General features: G+C 45.1%; 1 protein-coding gene across 7 annotated transcripts in view; it reads left to right on the forward strand.

Annotated features, from left to right (window-relative positions):
• Ipo5 (importin 5) overlaps nt 1-16573 on the forward strand; it is a 50360-nt gene extending 33787 nt beyond the window's left edge. For 6 of the 7 annotated variants that reach the window (XM_039093991.2, XM_017599929.3, XM_224534.11 and 3 more), the window contains 14 exons: nt 1407-1531; nt 1615-1704; nt 1787-1960; nt 3721-3939; nt 5108-5191; nt 7120-7374; nt 7909-8005; nt 9274-9446; nt 10047-10214; nt 10951-11073; nt 12266-12485; nt 12978-13206; nt 14633-14774; nt 15233-15944. In XM_039093991.2, coding sequence (XP_038949919.1) covers nt 1407-1531; nt 1615-1704; nt 1787-1960; nt 3721-3939; nt 5108-5191; nt 7120-7374; nt 7909-8005; nt 9274-9446; nt 10047-10214; nt 10951-11073; nt 12266-12485; nt 12978-13206; nt 14633-14774; nt 15233-15319 — 2186 coding nt within the window. In that variant the 3' untranslated portion in view covers nt 15320-15944. Of the gene's footprint in view, nt 1-1406; nt 1532-1614; nt 1705-1786; nt 1961-3720; nt 3940-5107; nt 5192-7119; nt 7375-7908; nt 8006-9273; nt 9447-10046; nt 10215-10950; nt 11074-12265; nt 12486-12977; nt 13207-14632; nt 14775-15232 lie in introns of all 7 variants that reach the window. The other variant, NM_001427143.1, reaches the window with a different exon arrangement.
• Nucleotides 16574-17794: the final 1221 nt, after the last annotated feature.

Consider the following 17794-nt stretch of genomic DNA (forward strand, 5'->3'; position numbering starts at 1 on the left):
ACAGGAATAGTGTTGACAGTGAAAGCCCTTGAGAAAGGCCTTTGGGGTTCTTGGCACTGAACCATCTATCCTCACACCACAACTTTAGTATAAACTCACTCATTTATGCTTAGCTGACTTCACTCTAGGAAAAATATGAAGCTACAAAGCCTGTGTCACTGTAATGTAGTAAGCAGGAATGCTTAGAGATGAGCCTGTATCTCAGGAGCAGAGATACGTGCTTAGCACGTGTGGAACCCTGGAAGTCCTCCAGAAAAAAGGTGGGGGAAAGAAACGATCCAGAAACACAGATTGTGTCCTACTTGATTATACACTTTCCCCTGACCTCCATTTCTAAATAGCTGGGTGTTTGTTTTTAATTGAATTACATTTATTTAGTTAATTAGGGTGATTATATGTTGAGGCAAACGTGTGCCTTAACACACATGTAGGCACAGGGGCCTCTTGGTGGAAATCTCTTCTTGCACTGTGTAGACTCAAGGGACCAAACTTGGTGGGCTTGGTGGCAGACCACTTACTACCTGTTGAGCCATCTTGATGGCCCTACTTTGTGTTTCTGGGATAGGTATTTGTTTAGCTGGGCTGGCTAGTTAAATTCCTGATCTTCTGAAATTGATGTTATGTGCCACAATGGACCAGCTGCGTGTCTTATTTAATGAACCCAAAAAACAAATATATAGAGTCCACTAAAATAAGCAGTGCTGAATTAATGTTCTGTAAACCAAAAACAACTAGCTGTTATTAATGCTAGAATACAGATGAGTTTTACCCAATAAAAATATTTGGACAATGAGCATCCTTCCCTTGGCTTTTCCTCAAAGGCATCAGTCTCACTAGGAAACAGTTTGGGGCACCAAAAGTCCTGGTATTTGTTGCTTACAGTGAATCATATAGAAACATTGGTTTTGTTTTGCATTTTTGGTCCCTTAGGTGGAACCCAGAGCCTATGAATGGTGGGTAAGCACTCTACCATTGAGCAAGCTGTAGATGCAACTCAGAAAAGTCTTCATCTTTGGGAGAGAAAGCCAGGACATAACTACACTGAGGCAGGGCGTGGTGATGCCTGTCACCCCCACATTAGGGAATGTGTGAGGGGAGATTTCAGGCTCAACCTCAGCTGGACATCTGCAAGGCTGTGTCTGTCTGAGAGTAGAAAAGAAGCCAGCCAAGTTAGATCAAGGTCCGTTTCTCTGAAATACACATAGGAAGTGTGTTGTTGTTCTGTCTAAATGCTGCAGAGCCCCGGGCCTGCTTAGTCTCCAAGGCCAGACAGGACTGGACTCATCCAGGGTGGCATGGCTGTAGAGAACAATTTTAACTTTTATTATTGTTTTACATTTCTCTCTTCCAGAATTAGTATGGGGATGAGCATCTAATTACTTTCCTTCTGTGTCATTCTTTCACAGCTGATTGGAAATACCGGCATGCGGGATTAATGGCCTTGTCCGCCATTGGTGAAGGATGCCACCAGCAGATGGAAGGAATTCTCAATGAGATTGTAAATTTCGTCTTGCTTTTCCTCCAGGATCCTGTAAGTACCAATAAATGCCTTGTAATTATTTAAGTCTCATGTGGGATTTGTTGCCCTTACTAACCTAAAGGAACTTGTTCCAGCACCCAAGAGTCCGGTACGCAGCCTGCAATGCCGTGGGTCAGATGGCTACAGATTTCGCACCTGGTTTTCAAAAGAAATTTCATGAGAAGGTGGGTACCAAGTGCTCAGTTACCTGCACACTTTAAAGGGAGGGTGGATACGCATCTCAGATCACTTGGTTGAATTTTTCAGGTGATTGCAGCTTTGCTTCAGACCATGGAAGACCAAGGCAACCAACGGGTGCAGGCCCACGCAGCAGCTGCCCTCATTAACTTCACGGAAGACTGTCCCAAGTCACTGCTTATTCCCTACTTGGATAACTTGGTGAAGCATCTGCATTCCATTATGGTGCTCAAGCTTCAGGAGGTGAGTTTTGAGATTCTCAAAGCCTCTGCATATGACATAAGGTTTGCTGGACAGGTGAGAGCTGAGACAGGCACTGTCACTGGGATAAAAACCTAAAAGCAAAAGGCAGATGCTCCAGGCTCTTCAGCAACTGGTAATTTTGGCAATTTCTTTCTTTTTTTTTTTTTTTTTTTTTCTTTTTTTCGGAGCTGGGGACCGAACCCAGGGCCTTGCGCTTCCTAGGCAAGCGCTCTACCACTGAGCTAAATCCCCAGCCCCAATTTTGGCAATTTCTAAAGTTAGGAAAGACAGTCCAAAGTAAAAGTCTCTGGAACAAGTTGGGTAAAAAGAGAGGTGTAGGGGTGACTAGCCAGAGTGACAGAAGACACAAACATGTTCAGTTCTGAGTCAGGGAAAGAATTTCTGTGGTGCCCAGCTCCCAATTTCTGGGATTATAGGAGTTTGCCACCACAGAGGCCGTACATGACAGCCACAGTGTCAATTGCAGGGCACCGCATCCGAGCTGTGCTGTGAGAGAAAGTGGAGAGGACTGTGAACATGGGTTTCTGTTAGGAAAGTGAGGTGCATGCTAAAGAGCCTGGGGTGGAGGCAGCCCTTGTCTGGCCGTCCCTTGGGAGACTAAAGCAAGGAAAGCCCAGGTTCATGGCCACCCTTGAGGCATGGCATGTCTCAAGACAGTAATGAGGCAGAGCACAGAACATAAGGCTCCCTGTCTCTGTTGGACCCTGCCAACACAAACCCATACATGTCACATGGCCACGTTAGACAACTCAGTTCCTGTATCTGGTATTGATGCTAACAAGTGACACTGGAGTGTGGTTAGCGAGCAGGGATGTGAAATGTGGGGAATACCCCATAAATAAGCACAGCAAAAGGCTTGTCCAGGCATCGAGTGTCAGACAGACAGAGGCAACATGGGGGTGGAAATAAAGAAGGTGAAGTCATGGAAGGTGAGGAGGCTCCTCGTACAGTCTGGATTGGCAAGTGGATTTGGACAGACAGAGAACTTGACGGCAAAGAGAACCTAGCTTGTTGGATCCCTAGGGCCCATGTGTGGAAGTTGGTTGAGATGGGAAGAGGAGGGCAGTGTTGAGGTAGCCTAGGAGAGGCTGCTCAGGATGTTGTTGCCATTGACAGAGAAATGAAGGACTCTGGAGCGGTGACTGGTTCTCAGTAAAGAGTGCTATAGTGTTTATTGCCAGCACACAGCACAGTGTTCATGTCTGCTGCAGGCAGAGGGTTGCTGTCTGAAGGACTGTGGATGAGGAAAGCACATTTTCCTAGAAGGGCCATCCAGGGAGCTGTCAGAACATAAGGCAACCTGTAGTCAGGACCCACAGCCACCCGGGGCATAGTCTGAGCTGGGATGAGTCACAGACGGGATTTTCTCGGAGACACAGTAGGGCAGCCTAAAAGTATTGTTTAAATCAGTGAGCAAAAGGTGAGCTTTATCTATTTAAAAAGAAGAAAGAAAGGAGAGAAAGAAAGAAAGGAAGGAAGAAAATTAAAAATGAGTTCATGGTTGCTCACGACCGCTAATAAATAGACACACTCAAGGCACACACACATCCATGCAGGTAAAACACAAACCAACCAACACCGCACAGGCACACAGCCAACTGCTGTGTGATTGTGAGTTCAGCAGCTGGGCTGTGTGCTTCTGACTTCTGGAGGGCGGCCATAACATCTGTTCAGAAATATAGTCAAGAGGTAGGTTCCAGTCAGTTACTGAAATGATCGCTTTCATGTCTTCCCTTCAGCTGATTCAGAAAGGCACCAAGTTAGTTTTGGAACAAGTTGTGACATCCATTGCATCAGTTGCAGATACTGCAGAAGAAAAGTTTGTCCCCTACTATGACTTATTCATGCCTTCACTGAAGCACATTGTTGAGAATGCAGTCCAGAAGGAGCTGAGACTGCTGAGAGGGAAGACCATCGAGTGCATCAGCCTCATTGGTCTGGCCGTCGGGAAGGAGAAGGTAAGTGATGGGATTGTGTCCATCAGGTAGGCTTCTCTGGATGGCATGGCTCCAGGGCCTTGGCAACTGGGGGAGGCTGTTTTCTGTCTAATAAACGGTTCTCTGAATGCTAAAGGGTTTTTCGGGTTTTGTTTTGTTTTGTTTCTCTTAACCATCCCCTCACACATTCTGTTTTAAATAGAAATACATAATTCCCTACTCTTTTTCATTGTTAATATTAATGATTCTGATTTGGTCTGGTTTCTTGGTTTCTTTTCTCTCTTTTTTTTTCCCCAAGAAGTTTCTCTGTGTAGCCTTCCCTGGCTGTTCTGGAACTCCTGTAGGCCAGGCTGGCCACAAATTTCAAACATCCTAGTTTAGGAATTAAAAGTCTGTTATGCTGCCACAACCCGGCTGTTCCGAAGCCTGGTTTTTGTTTTTATTTTTCAAGAGGTGGTCTCTCTGTAGTCTTTGACTGTCCTGGAACTCACTCTGTAGGCCAAGTTGGCCTTGAACTCAGAGATCTGCCTGCCTCTGCCTCCCAAGTGCTGGCCTTAAAGGCGAGCGCCATCACCCCTGGCCATATCGTTACCTACTTACTTTTGGATTGATTGTTGTAAGGGCACTAAGCCTAACCAAAACGTAGGTGTGTGCATGCGTGAGTGTGAGAGAGAGGCGGGTGGGGAGGGAAAGAAAGAGAGAACAGCAGTTAAATAGAAATCATATAAAATACTTATACACTTTCATAAAGCAATCTATAATTTTCTTCCTTTATTCACAGTTAAATTACATAAACTATAAACTAGATTTTAATGCAATTAGAAATTTCTTCCTTTCTACCTTAAATTTGAAGTATATTTTCTTAGAGCATTATGTTATACAATACAGAAAAAAACATTTCTGAATAATTTTATCTGTATGACTGATCCAAAAGGAAGATATAGATTTAAGACTTATTTATTGGGAGGTTGGGGAGCATGTGACGATAGTTACTTCTCTCCTCCGTCATGTGCTCCTTGGCATGCTGAGCCGTCTTGCTGGCCCAGGACACGGCTGAAGCTTGTTTAGTGTTGGGAGGGTGGTGGTTTTTGTGTTGCCAGTGTTTTACTACTGCAGGGGAGGCAGAGTGGGGAGCAAGCATAGGACATCTCTGATGGGTGTAAGGTGATGGCTTCTGTGCACTCTCTAGTTCATGCAGGACGCTTCGGATGTCATGCAGCTGTTGTTGAAGACGCAGACCGACTTCAATGACATGGAAGATGACGACCCTCAGGTGAGCAGTGCAGTTGGCGTGTGCCTGTGCGGTGTTGGCTGGTTTGTGTTTTACCTGCATGGATGTGTGTGCGCCTTGAGTATGTCTATTTATTAGCTGTCGTGAGCAACCATGTGATGAACCCAGGTCCCCAAGAGAGCAAGTGCCCTGTCTCCAGCCCACATGCTAATTTTAAAATGGTGACAGCTTTCTAGAGACACTCTTAGTTTAGCCTCTGGCTACAATGACCTTGGTCATTCGCTGTTCCAGAACTGTTTCTCAGCCCTGTTAGCCTTAGTTCCTGTCTTCTCAAAGCTCAGGTTTGTTGCTTTGGCGGACTCTGTATTTGGCCCTGCTTGCTTTCTGGAGCAGAGCTGTTCAGAACTAACTGTACTGTGGATTTCTCCTCATACGTAATGACTCACACATCTTTCTCAAGGGTAAAGTATGTCTTTTAGGTGCCTCTTGGCTGTTTGCCATTGACTTGTGCCCCTTGTTAAGAGTCTCAGCCCTTGTGTGTATGTCGAAGATGTAGGCTCTGTTTCCTCAGAGGGAATGTCTGTGTGCACGTGCTTGGCTGAGTCCTAGTCTTCGTAAAGCTTTCTTGCTGTATTCTCAGTGGTTTTGATAACACTGGTGCTTAGCCTAGTCCTAATGGTATTGGCAGTGCTAACATCTCACAAGGCATTGAACAGTTAGAGAACCATCACCCTTACAGGACCTTTCTATGATTACTTCTCAGCTACATAGGAAAGTCCCGCTGTGCAGAGACTCATCCTCTTTGGGTTTTCCGTTCTTTACAGTGCAGTAGTGTGTAAATGAATTCCCACTTACGTTTGTGTAGCAGGTAAAAAGGCTGGAATGCAAACAGCTAAGAGTAGGGAGGTTGGAGACCACAGGCTGTATGGAGGGAGTGTGGGAAGGAGGACTGCAGTGTCAGCTGTATATTTGCAAATGCAGAATGCTTGGTGTAGAGGAAATAGACACAGAGCACGTGGGATGAGTAGACTTTCTTCACAATTAAGTAGAAATTAAAACTCCTCTGATATTTCATGTTGTCCCCAAGCAGAACAGCTGTTATCGAGAAAACAACGACCGCATGCTAGATTATGGTGACTTTGAGGACGTAGGGGATGAGGAGCCCTTAGTTCACCACTTTGGGGAATGTTAACCCCAGCATGTGGGAGGCAGGGCAGGCTGGTCCACATAAAGGCAGATGCAGTGTTCAATACCTTTAATCCCAGAATTTGGGAAGCAGAGGCCAAGCTACTTTATTATATAAAGAATTCCAGGTCAGCCAGGACTACACAGTGAGACCCTGTCTGAAAAAGACTAAAACTAGTGCTGCAGTGCTGCTGTGGAGCTGCCTGTGTTCCTCCTGGACAAATGCCCATAGGAGTCCAGATCCCACAGTCTGTCTCTTCACAGTAGCACGGAGGCAGCAACATACAAGTGGGTAATGAAAACATGGTACACGTGCTAACCAGCATGTTAGTCAGCTAGGAGAGATGCAGTTTGCAGAAGAACCGGTGACCTAAGAAATGGAATGGCACTGGTGGAGGAAGGGTGTAGGCAGGTGCCAGACCTCAGGAAGGGAAGGACCAACCAGAAGGAGGCATGAAGATGGATGTCCCAGTGAAACCTGTTGCCTCCTGTGCTGATAGCACCCTGGAGAGTGGGCTTTCATAGTATTTGTAGATGCTGTGCCAGGCAGTATGAGTTCTTCCTTCGAAAAGATCAATGTCTAGAAGCTGGCCTTCATTTTAGTTAGTGGCACAGATGAGTGAAAGAAGAAATTGTAATTGCATCACAGGGGTAAGTAGAACGGCCTCGGCTGCTGCTCTGTTGGAAGTGGACGGCATTGGGAAAGGCATGCACATGTCTGGATCTGTTTCCTCACCTGTCTAAGATACCCATTGCCTTACGCCCTGTTTGGAATGTTCCCCCAGATTTCTTACATGATCTCAGCGTGGGCCAGGATGTGCAAAATCCTTGGGAAAGAATTCCAGCAGTACCTTCCTGTGGTTATGGGGCCACTGATGAAGACCGCTTCAATTAAGCCTGAAGTGGCCCTTCTAGACACCCAGGACATGGAGAATATGAGTGACGACGATGGTTGGGAATTTGTAAACCTTGGAGATCAGCAGAGTTTTGGTATTAAAACTGCAGGACTGGAGGAGAAGTCAACGGCTTGCCAGATGCTGGTACGTTGCTGCGACTGAAAGCTTTGCTTGCATCCTCAGTCGTTGGTGCATGAGACTTGAGTAGCTGCATGCAAATGCATTAGACCCTTGTACTTGCACAGTTTCTCCTTTGCTTGTGCCTGTTCCGTTTGTATGATGTATGTGGGATGCAGACACACAAGCGCTGTGGCACACTAAGTCAAGTCAAAGTACACCTTTCAGAGGTGGGCTGTCCTTCCACTCTCACACAGCCATGCAACCCACGCTGGGTCTCAGGTTAGCCTTGAACAGCAAGTCCTTACCCAGAGCTGGCCATCACCGTGCGTTCTGTAAAGTGTACAGAGGTTTGGGTACAGGCTGTGGGGAGTAAAGGATTTTTGTGTATTTCAGGCAAGTCTATATAGGGACTAAGAATATATTTTGAATAAATGAACAGAAATGTGCTTGCAGTATTAAGCTAACTAGTCTGTTTTCAGTGTAAGACAGACATGGTCAGAGAATCAGTGTTAATCTTTTGAAACCCTGTAACTTAGACCTTGATTTCTTTTCTTGCAGGTTTGTTATGCTAAGGAATTAAAGGAAGGTTTCGTGGAATACACTGAACAGGTTGTCAAACTGATGGTCCCACTGCTGAAATTTTATTTCCATGATGATATCCTTCAACAGCTAGTAGAGCACATCTGGGTGTAGATCTGTAGTTACCTGAGCTGCACATTGTATCAACCATTGCTGTGCACGTGCTCTGACTTGATGTGTGTGTGCCTGCCTTCCTTCACCTCACTCCTAAGGTGTGAAAAGGAAAATATGAACCATGCTGTAGTTGGCTTTCTGTGACCTTGATTGTGAAGACTGACATTTTAGGAATAGGTGTCCACAGTACCTGTTGGATCAGCCACCAGCTATGGCTGACTTTCTGTAGCACTACTTCCCATAGATCTCAGGAAATCTTACAAGTTTCATCCTCAAGTCCCTGGCATGTGTGACCCTGACACACCTATGGGTGTGTTTCTAATCTGCACATAGCACTCATTTTCATGTGGTGCATACAAGGAAACCAAACCAACCTCATGTTCCTTAGTGTTGTCAGAGGAGTGCATTACAGTCAGGTCTCTAGCAGACCCCTGGTAATGCCAGAGGAGGAAATACAGTTTCCTTTCATTAGGAACACGGGTGCTTCTAACTCTGCACCTGTGTCTACATGCGTCCATTATCCAGATGAGGCCAGAAGATGCTGTCAGAGCCCTGGCACACAAGTTAGTTGTGATTCACCATGTGGATGTGGACTCTCCATGTGGAGTCAGCCTGGGTGCTCTGGAACCAGTGCTCTTAGTAACCACTGAGCCAGTCCCTTGGACTTGAACTTACTTTTTTCGGTTTAGTTTTGATTTCATGTGTATGAAAGTTTTGCTATGCCTGAATGAAGGCATGGTGCATGCCTGCTGGTACAGTGCAGGTCAGAAGAAGACTCCTGGGACTAGAGTTGGGACGGTTAAAAAGCCATCTTGTGCATTCAAGGGAACTGAGCCCCTGTGCTCTAAAAAGCAAAGCTGAGCCGTCTCCCCAGCCTTTAGCCTCTGAAATGACTATTTACGAAGTTTCCTTTATAAATGGTAGTAGAAAGGGAAGAGCCACTCAGTCCTCACTAAAAGCCAGCAAGTCTTACATAGGATCCTGAGTAGTTCTAGGAGAGCTTAGCTGCCATTGCATGTAGTACAGAAGCAGAACAGTGAGAGGCCCTTCACCCTTCTAGACCGGCTCCTGCTATGTGGGTTGGGGCGGGGCAAGGCAAGGTAGGAAGCCTTTGCTGGTTTTGAACCTTCTTGTTTAACACAGCACTTGTCTTAGGTAAGTGGGGCATGTCAGTAGAATGCTGGGACACTAAGGAGGTTCCTTGATGGTGCATTTCCTTAACGATAAAACGGGTTCGAGTGGCAGCAGCAGAGTCCATGCCTCTTCTGCTGGAGTGTGCAAGAGTCCGGGGTCCCGAGTACCTTACACAGATGTGGCACTTCATGTGCGATGCTCTCATCAAGGCCATTGGCACGGAGCCTGACTCAGACGTCCTCTCGGAAATAATGCACTCCTTTGCTAAGGTAAATGGTTTATCTGAGTACTTTTATAAGGACGGTTTGCCGAATAAATTGGGGCAGGGAGTTACAGGACTTTGCAAGTGAATTGTAACAAGTCACTTGCTGAAAATGTGGCAATTTTTGTTCTAAAATGTTGGTATCATTGTATTTGTTGGTTGAGAAGTAACCTTTGGAGAAATAGGTTACACTGTAAGGATTGTTACAGGTAGGGTTGGTTACATAGTTGAGAGTTGATAGGAAATTTGTAGCTTCACTTGGTGAAGCAGTTGGTGTGCAGTCCTAGGATAACACTAGAAAGCCTGACCCTGGTATCTCGGCCGCGGTTTATGCACCACTTATGTCTAGATCCTCCTGTTAATTCCTACATCTCCATACTTAGCCTTTTCATCTCTTATTTTGCTATCAAAGCTAGGTGTGTATGGGAAAGGTTGGTTAATGTCCTGGCTTTGAATCTGCACTTCACACATAAGCTAGTCCTAAAGAAAAGCTTTGTTTCTAAGGCCTCTTTGTGGGATGCTGTTCTTAGATATAAGATAGAGGGGTGCACTCGAGGCCTAATGAGAGGATTTTTTTCTCAAACCTCGGTGTTTTCTTCACCCGCAGTGCATTGAAGTGATGGGAGATGGGTGTCTCAACAATGAACACTTCGAGGAACTGGGAGGTATACTGAAGGCGAAGCTCGAGGAACATTTCAAAAATCAAGAGTTGCGGCAAGTTAAAAGACAAGATGAAGACTACGACGAACAGGTTGAAGAGTCGCTACAAGATGAAGTGAGTCAGGCCTTCAGAACTGCACTCCCATGACGTTGCACCTGAGGTGTTCTGCATGCTCCAGTTCTAGTTCACCTCCCAAGTTATCTCGGAGAAGAATCTGGCGTTTATAGAATTAGTCTTTTGAAATGAACTGGTCTTTGGGTTTGGATATTTCTTTTATTTTTTATTTTGGTAGTGTTTGAACCTAGCGGATACCAAGGTTCCCTGATAGCCTGTTGCTTACAAACGTCATTTGCATTCAGTGGTAGTTTCCCACACTCAGTGGTTGGTTGTTCAGAGTGACTGTTGGCAGTCAGGGGCAGCTGACCCTAAGGCTTCTTTGTGTGTTGTAGGCAAGCATTCTTTCTACCCCTGGGTCAATATCCCTGGGCCTCTTTATTTGGAGAGGAAGATTTTACCTCAGTTTCTCAGTGTTTTGCTCAAACTGGAATTAACTAGGGATGCTCCTTACCCCAGGCTCAGCTGCCCCTGCCTTTGCCGTCATCCTGTCAGCCCATGCAGCCTCGTGCATGCAAACATTTGACCATGGGTGGGGCCAGCATCTGCTGTGTGGCCTCTCTTCTGGGCTGTGCTCGCATAAAGTCCAAGGCAGCTACAGTAAGCACAGCTCTTACCATCTGCTCCGTGGTAGAGGCTTCCTGTCAGACCTCAGGATATAGAGTATATTATAGATGTTCAAGAACTCAAGCAGGTAGTTCTTAACTCATGTGATTGTGTTGTGTTTCTTTTTTAGGATGATAATGATGTTTATATACTGACTAAAGTCTCAGATATTTTACACTCAATATTCAGTAGCTACAAAGAAAAGGTGTTGCCGTGGTTTGAACAGCTGCTCCCATTAATTGTCAACCTGATTGTAAGTGTTAATCACCTCAAAGCTATTTGAACAGTTAGCCTGTGTCCTCGCATCGTCTCATAGAATGTCTTCTACTTGGGGTTAAAGATGGGCCTCTGAGGTGGGCTTTGGACCATACACTTTTAATTATGCACAGCCCTGTGTGTTTTCTATGTCCTCGGCACATTGAAACAGTGATCCTTGCTGGATACAGTCTGCAGTTGTGGCCTTTGGTAAATAAGCTCATCTATCTGGTTTTCAAATACTTGGAACAGTTTAAGGTTAACAAAGTAAACACAAGTAGATTTATCATACCTCTGCTCCCTCACATGCACAGCTTCTTGTACATTAACAGCTACAATCATGGAGAACCCAAGACTTTGCATGTTCTAGGCAGTTTGCTGCAAAGCTATCAGAAACCCCTCTTTCGGGGGTTGGGGATTTAGCTCAGTGGTAGAGCGCTTGCCTAGCAAGCACAAGGCCCTGGATTCGGTCCTCAGCTCCGGAAAGAAAAAGAAAAAAGAAAAAGAAAAAAAAAGAAACCGCTCTTTCTCCTGCCTCTCTTCTCACACACCTTTTTTTTTTTCTTCTTTGAAAAACAGTCCTGCTAAGTAGTCCAGACTGCTGTGGAACTTGGAATCCTTTTGCTTCAGCCTGGAACTTTGTTTGTTTGTTTGTTTGTTTGTTTGTTTGTTTGTTTTCCTTCGGAGCTGGGGACCTAACCCAGGGCCTTTTGCTTCAGCCTGGAACTTTAGTTCTTTTTTTTTTTTTTTTTTTTTTTTTTTCCAGAGCTGGGGAACAAACCCAGGGCCTTGCGCTTCCTAGGCAAGCGCTCTACCACTGAGCTAAATCCCCAACCCTAGCCTGGAACTTTAGCTGGGACTACAGGCCTTTGCCAACAGTCCCAGTTTGGGACAGGGTGGTGTTAGCCTCCTGGGTACCAGGGGTTTGCAGGCATAGTGCTCTGCTTGGTCACCTTACAAAGTAAATGTATGCACGTTGCTCTGTCAGTTCCTTGTGACGTGTGGGGGATTCTGAGACAAATCACACAAATCCAGGACTATGAAGTTATGTAAATTATGTATTCCTTCCAGTGTTGTTGCTGTAAACGTTATTATTTCCTGTATTGGGTACATTCCCTAAATAGATGGTTCATAATTGTTTATATTTTTGTACCAGTATTCAGTACTTAAAAGGGATTCTCATTTTATAGTGTCCACATAGACCCTGGCCAGACAGACAATGGGGATTGTGCATCTTCGATGATATCATAGAACACTGTAGTCCAGCTTCATTTAAGTATGCAGAATATTTCTTAAGGCCAATGCTCCAGTATGTATGTGACAACAGCCCGGAAGTCAGGCAAGCTGCAGCATATGGCCTTGGCGTCATGGCGCAGTACGGTGGAGATAACTACCGCCCCTTCTGTACAGGTGCGTGTGCTCACTCTGCTTTGTGCATTCTGTCCCGGCAGCCTCTTCCCTGGCCTCCTCGCCACACCAGGGAACACTCTGGCCCCATTTCTGCTTTCGTCTCCCTACCCGGCCCTACCTTTCTTGTTTTTATAATTCCTTTTTAATTTTAATCTCCCGCCCCATCTCCAGCACAACCTGTGCTGTCTTATCTCATAGATGGAAATGAAGGTGAAGTGGCTTCACCAGCCTTCTAGGGAGGAGAGGCTGGCAGTGCTCAAGCTTGAAGCTCTCAAGCATAGGCAAGAAGTATAGGCCGCATTGTGTTCTGTGTGTGCCGGCTCTCGGGCATCGCTCTCATGCTCTTGTCCAGGCTTGGTGTCCCCTCCACTGCATACAGATAGTTCTGGGACAGTGAAGCTTTAGCAATCAGTCATGGACCAGAGATAGAACCGTTCTGTTCCTCTTCATCAGCGTGAAGTTTAGCTGACCTGTTTTTACTTGTTTATTTAGAAGCACTCCCGCTGCTTGTAAGAGTCATTCAGTCTGCAGATTCTAAGACCAAAGAAAATGTCAATGCCACAGAGAACTGCATCTCAGCAGTGGGAAAGATCATGAAGTTCAAGCCTGACTGCGTGAATGTGGAGGAGGTCTTACCACACTGGCTGTCGTGGCTCCCCCTACATGAAGATAAAGAAGAAGCTGTCCAGACCTTCAGTTACCTGTGTGACCTGATTGAAAGGTACAGGCCAGCCTTCTTCCTTTCTTGCCTCACTTGTGGCCAGCGTGCATATGTGTTAACCCTGGCCTGCAGCATGCTTTTGTGTGTGTTTTTTGGACAAAGATGTAACTTGAAGTTGTTCTCTGTTCTTAGCAAATAGTTTCATGAAAGTTACCATCAACTGTTCAGTTGCCTGCCACATTTGCTATGGATCAGGTCTGTGGGGGCGAGGTATAGTAAGGCATATTGAGATCTCAGGGCAAGTTCAAGAGCATCCTTGCTAACGTAGCAAGATCCTGTCCAAAAGAAATGGAGTCCACCAGGCAGCCACTGTGCTCTGCTCTTGTGTGTGGTGTCACTCATACTGCAGCAACATAGTGAGTGACTTCAGAAACTCTGGGATCAAGACAATTCCTTGCTGTCTGTCTTACTGCCCTCCGGCTGACTCTATTCTTGGCTCGTTCACTGCTAATCGCTGTTTAGTTTGTTCACAGTTCATACATATATCCAGTAGAATTCTTGAACTCAGTGTTTTGGTTTGGGGGATAGCATATTCCTCCATGCCTGGTTAAGGCTCATAAATACTGTGTGTGTGCATGACCCACAAGGTTCTGAGGAATGTGATAGCCACTCTCAGACTACCCTGTCCTTCTTGCATCTGAAATAGCAATCCTCAGGCTATTTGATCTCCTTGGGAGTGACCTGTGTCAGTGACTCCTACTCAAGTTCACTGTTTTCTTTCCATTGAGCCTGCCTGAAGTTTATCCCCTAGTTTACTCTTGAGATGCCCAAGAAACCCTTTTGAGACCGTTTGCTGTATCAAACATTATTCTTGGTACTATTGTATGTAGCTTATTTGTTTTGTGGTACTGCACTCACATGTGCCGGGCAGTGCTGTATGGCTGAGCCCTCTTTTTTTTCCCTTGAACGGGGTCTCAGTAAGAGACCCAAAGCTGGCCTTGAACTTGGCACTCCTCCTCCTTCAGCCTCATATTTGCTGAGTTTACAGACTTGACACAACAAAACTGTCTTGAGAATTTGTTTTGTTGTTTGTTTTTGACACAGTGCAGATTAATAAAAAGCACTTAATTCTTTTGTTTGGTCTTTAAAAAAATTCTGAGAAATGAGCCAGTCTGTTTTTCCTGAGTTACATAAGAAGAAACTGCAGGCCTACTAAGTAAAACCATCTGGCTTTCTCCTTAACTGAGCCAAGAAGACATTTGCTCTTTTTTTTTTTTTTTTTTGTTCTTTTTTTTAGGAGCTGGGGACCGAACCCAGGGCCTTGAGCTTCCTAGGCAAGCGCTCTACCACTGAGCTAACCCAACCCCAAGACATTTGCTCTTAATGAACATACTGATGTATGTAGAACAGGAAAGTGTGGCCATGAGTGATCCCTCTTACAGATTTTATTTATAAAGGTTCTTTTTCTCTTTTTTTTTTTTTCCAGTAATCATCCAATTGTTCTTGGCCCAAATAATACCAATCTACCGAAAATATTCAGTATAATTGCAGAAGGAGAAATGCATGAGGCCATCAAACATGAAGACCCCTGTGCCAAACGCCTGGCCAATGTAGTTCGCCAAGTACAGGTAAGCTGGTTTGGTTGAACTGGAAAGGACAGATAAAATGTCCTAGGTATTTGGTTGTGGGTTCTGTTGTCCTTGATGTACATTAGGAGTTAACGTTTAATGGGCTGTAGAAATTTCATTTTTATATAAACAGGCTTCAAAATGGATTATTATCATAATCTTTCCACTAAGCACGTTAAGTTCCTTCAGTGGGTACTTAGCACATGATCATTCATTTCAGAATATCAGAAGGGAAAAGGTGCACTTCAATGATGATGTTAGAATAAAGCAATTGTGGGTGACTCACTCACCGAGGTAGAGGCATGAACTTTGGAAAAAAATGAACATATTTATTGATTTTACAATAATTATCAAATTAAGGTATAGAGTGTTTGTTTAGGCATTGTTACAGTCTTTGCACATTGTTTACTAAGTACTTGAAGAGATTACCGTGTCTAAATGTGTGCATTTCCCCCTAGACTTCTGGAGGATTGTGGACTGAATGCATAGCTCAACTCAGTCCGGAGCAGCAGGCAGCCATACAGGAGCTCCTGAACTCTGCCTGAAGGGCCTTAATACCACCTGCCAGAAGACTAACTCCAAATAAACGTTTACCCTTTTGTTTAGGTTTCTTTGTTTTGTTTTTGAGCAAGAGAGAGCAGTAGTGTTGTGTGTAGGCCATTCTTCTGGAGCCATGCGCAGGAAAAGCAGTCCTGTGTGCAGAATGGACTGCCGTGGATCTCCTCAGACCCGCAGAGGAGGTCCCTGTAAGCCCTGTGGTAGCACTGCAGAGTATTTTTCTATTGCCGTGTCTGACCCCCGTGAAGGGAAGGGGGAAACAATTCCTTTTCTCGGTAGACGCAGAAACGTAAGGAGAGCGGCTTTCAGATCAGTTCATCCACATAGATGTGTGTTACACAGACTGGGGGACAACCTAGTGTTCGTTCTGTAAATGGAGTGAGTCTAGGGGGGAGGGGTAGAAAGAAGCCTTTACCAGCCAACCAGCTGCAAACAACTGCTGACAAACCAGAAGCATGGGGCTGTCACGTGATGTCACTCTGGTTCTTTCCCAGAAGGCTTATGCAGTGACTCGGTGTGGAGGCTGTGCCACTCCCGGCCCTTGAATGTGAAGTGTCGTTGGCATGTCTGGCAGTCTCCTTCACTCCTCAATAAACAGCATTGAAACACAAAGAGGCCTGTGTAGAACTTCAGTGCTGTCTGTCCTTGATTGCTTTCATGTTTGATATAAGAGTGATCTGATATTTTTTTAAGGTGAGAGTTCTGGCTCAATGTTTCCCCTCCACACTCTCTGCAGTGCGGCCTGGGAAGTGTGTGTGCTGTCTTGGAGTTAATTTAAGCTCAGTTATAACACAGCTACTCTGTTCATAATTGGTATTCTGAAGGTTTGCAAATTCAACCAGCTTTTCCAAAGCTCGGATTGTTCTGTTGAGCAAAAAGTTTTGGCTTAGGATTTTCATTGCAGACTGTAATTGCTCAGAGCCACACGCAGCTTTCGAAGTTTTTAATTTTACAAGTATTATGGCTAAACTTATTTACTGAAAATTTCAGTAAAGTGTGTGAAATTTTCTTTATGTATTAACATCAGAGCAGTAACTGACTAGCTGTTGTTTCCTTTAAGTAATTTTCTAAGGGATCTTAACCGATTTTCTGTTGAAACCTCGGTGTTAACGTTTTCATAGTTTGTACTAAATTTAACTGTGATACAAAATGAGTTTTATGCATAAATCAGAATTTAAAATTAAATATTTCTTTCTTTAAATGATTTGCATTACTTCATTAAAACAAAATTTGGAATGAAATTGAAAATAAAATGGGTTTTATTCAGATGGCTCACTGGTTAGCATATGCCCTTGGGATATACGTTCAGCCTCTAGCCACCACATGGACAGTCTTGGCTGCTTCAGGATCTGACAGAAAATATGTTGAGTGACCTCAGCACTGGTCAGTACTCTCTGCAGGTTCTCAGCCTCTTGGAGAAGGGGTGTGGTGTGGAAGGGTTAGCGCTCTGTTCCCTGCAAAGAGACCCTGGTCAGTGGTGCAGACCCTCTGGCTCCAGTCTGAAATGGGGCTTTGCACTCTCCCAGTGCCTGGAGCAGTGTTAAATTTGGCTTTTGTTTAGATTACTGCTGCGTTTGCAGAGGTAAGGTGGGGGCGTGGTTGAAAGTATTGGGATTTGTGGAGAGCTAGAGTGTGCCCCTTGCTAAGTAAGTACTTGAGGACCAGTGCCCGCACACCGACGACTCCAGGGTCCACAGCAGGATACTCTGTGACGCAGATTGGCAGGTAGAAGGACTGGAGAAACAGGTGCTGAGGCCAATGCATGCACATAAATAACCTGAGGCCTGAGCAGCTTGAGATGCTCTGGGAGCCGAGTTTTTACATTGTCTGGAGACACACTTGAACTACCTCACTCTGTCTATGCAAGATGAAAACTACTGGTTTCCCCCATTTTTAACCATGTTAAGTGGCCTTGCATGTCAGTGATACATTTTACAAATCTGAGCTTTCTAGAGAGAAAACTAAGGCTTTTCTGGGAATTTTGTAACTAAGCACACGATGCTGTAAATTAGAAATAAACTTCCAGTGGTAACTGGATACGCTGTAATGTGAAGCACCTTTGTCACAACCCAGGTTGTAGTTTGGCTTAGTAAGAATCCATAAGTAAAAAACAACTGGATGCAGCTGGTCTACTGATCTGGGGGTGGGGTGCGGTGTGTGCTTGATAAAGCATCTTAGGCTCTAGTTATCTGGAAGGGTTGCTCACTTGAATGCCAAGTAGGTGATTCAAACAACCAAGCAGCCAACTAGTATCTCCCTCAATTAGCCCTGCCCCGGCTCCCCAGATGGTTGTGCCAACCCCTCTGGGATGTTTGCTTCATAGGCATGAGTGTTAGCCTGCCTGCCATGTCTGCAAACTATCTGCAGTGTCTTCGGAGGCCAGAAGAGGGAGTCAGAGCCCCAGGGTCTGCACTTGCAGATGGTCAGAGCTGCCCTGTGGGTGCTGGGGACAGAACTCCAGT

This window comes from Rattus norvegicus, chromosome 15 (assembly GCF_036323735.1).
Source record: "Rattus norvegicus strain BN/NHsdMcwi chromosome 15, GRCr8, whole genome shotgun sequence".
Classification (NCBI taxonomy): domain Eukaryota; kingdom Metazoa; phylum Chordata; class Mammalia; order Rodentia; family Muridae; genus Rattus; species Rattus norvegicus.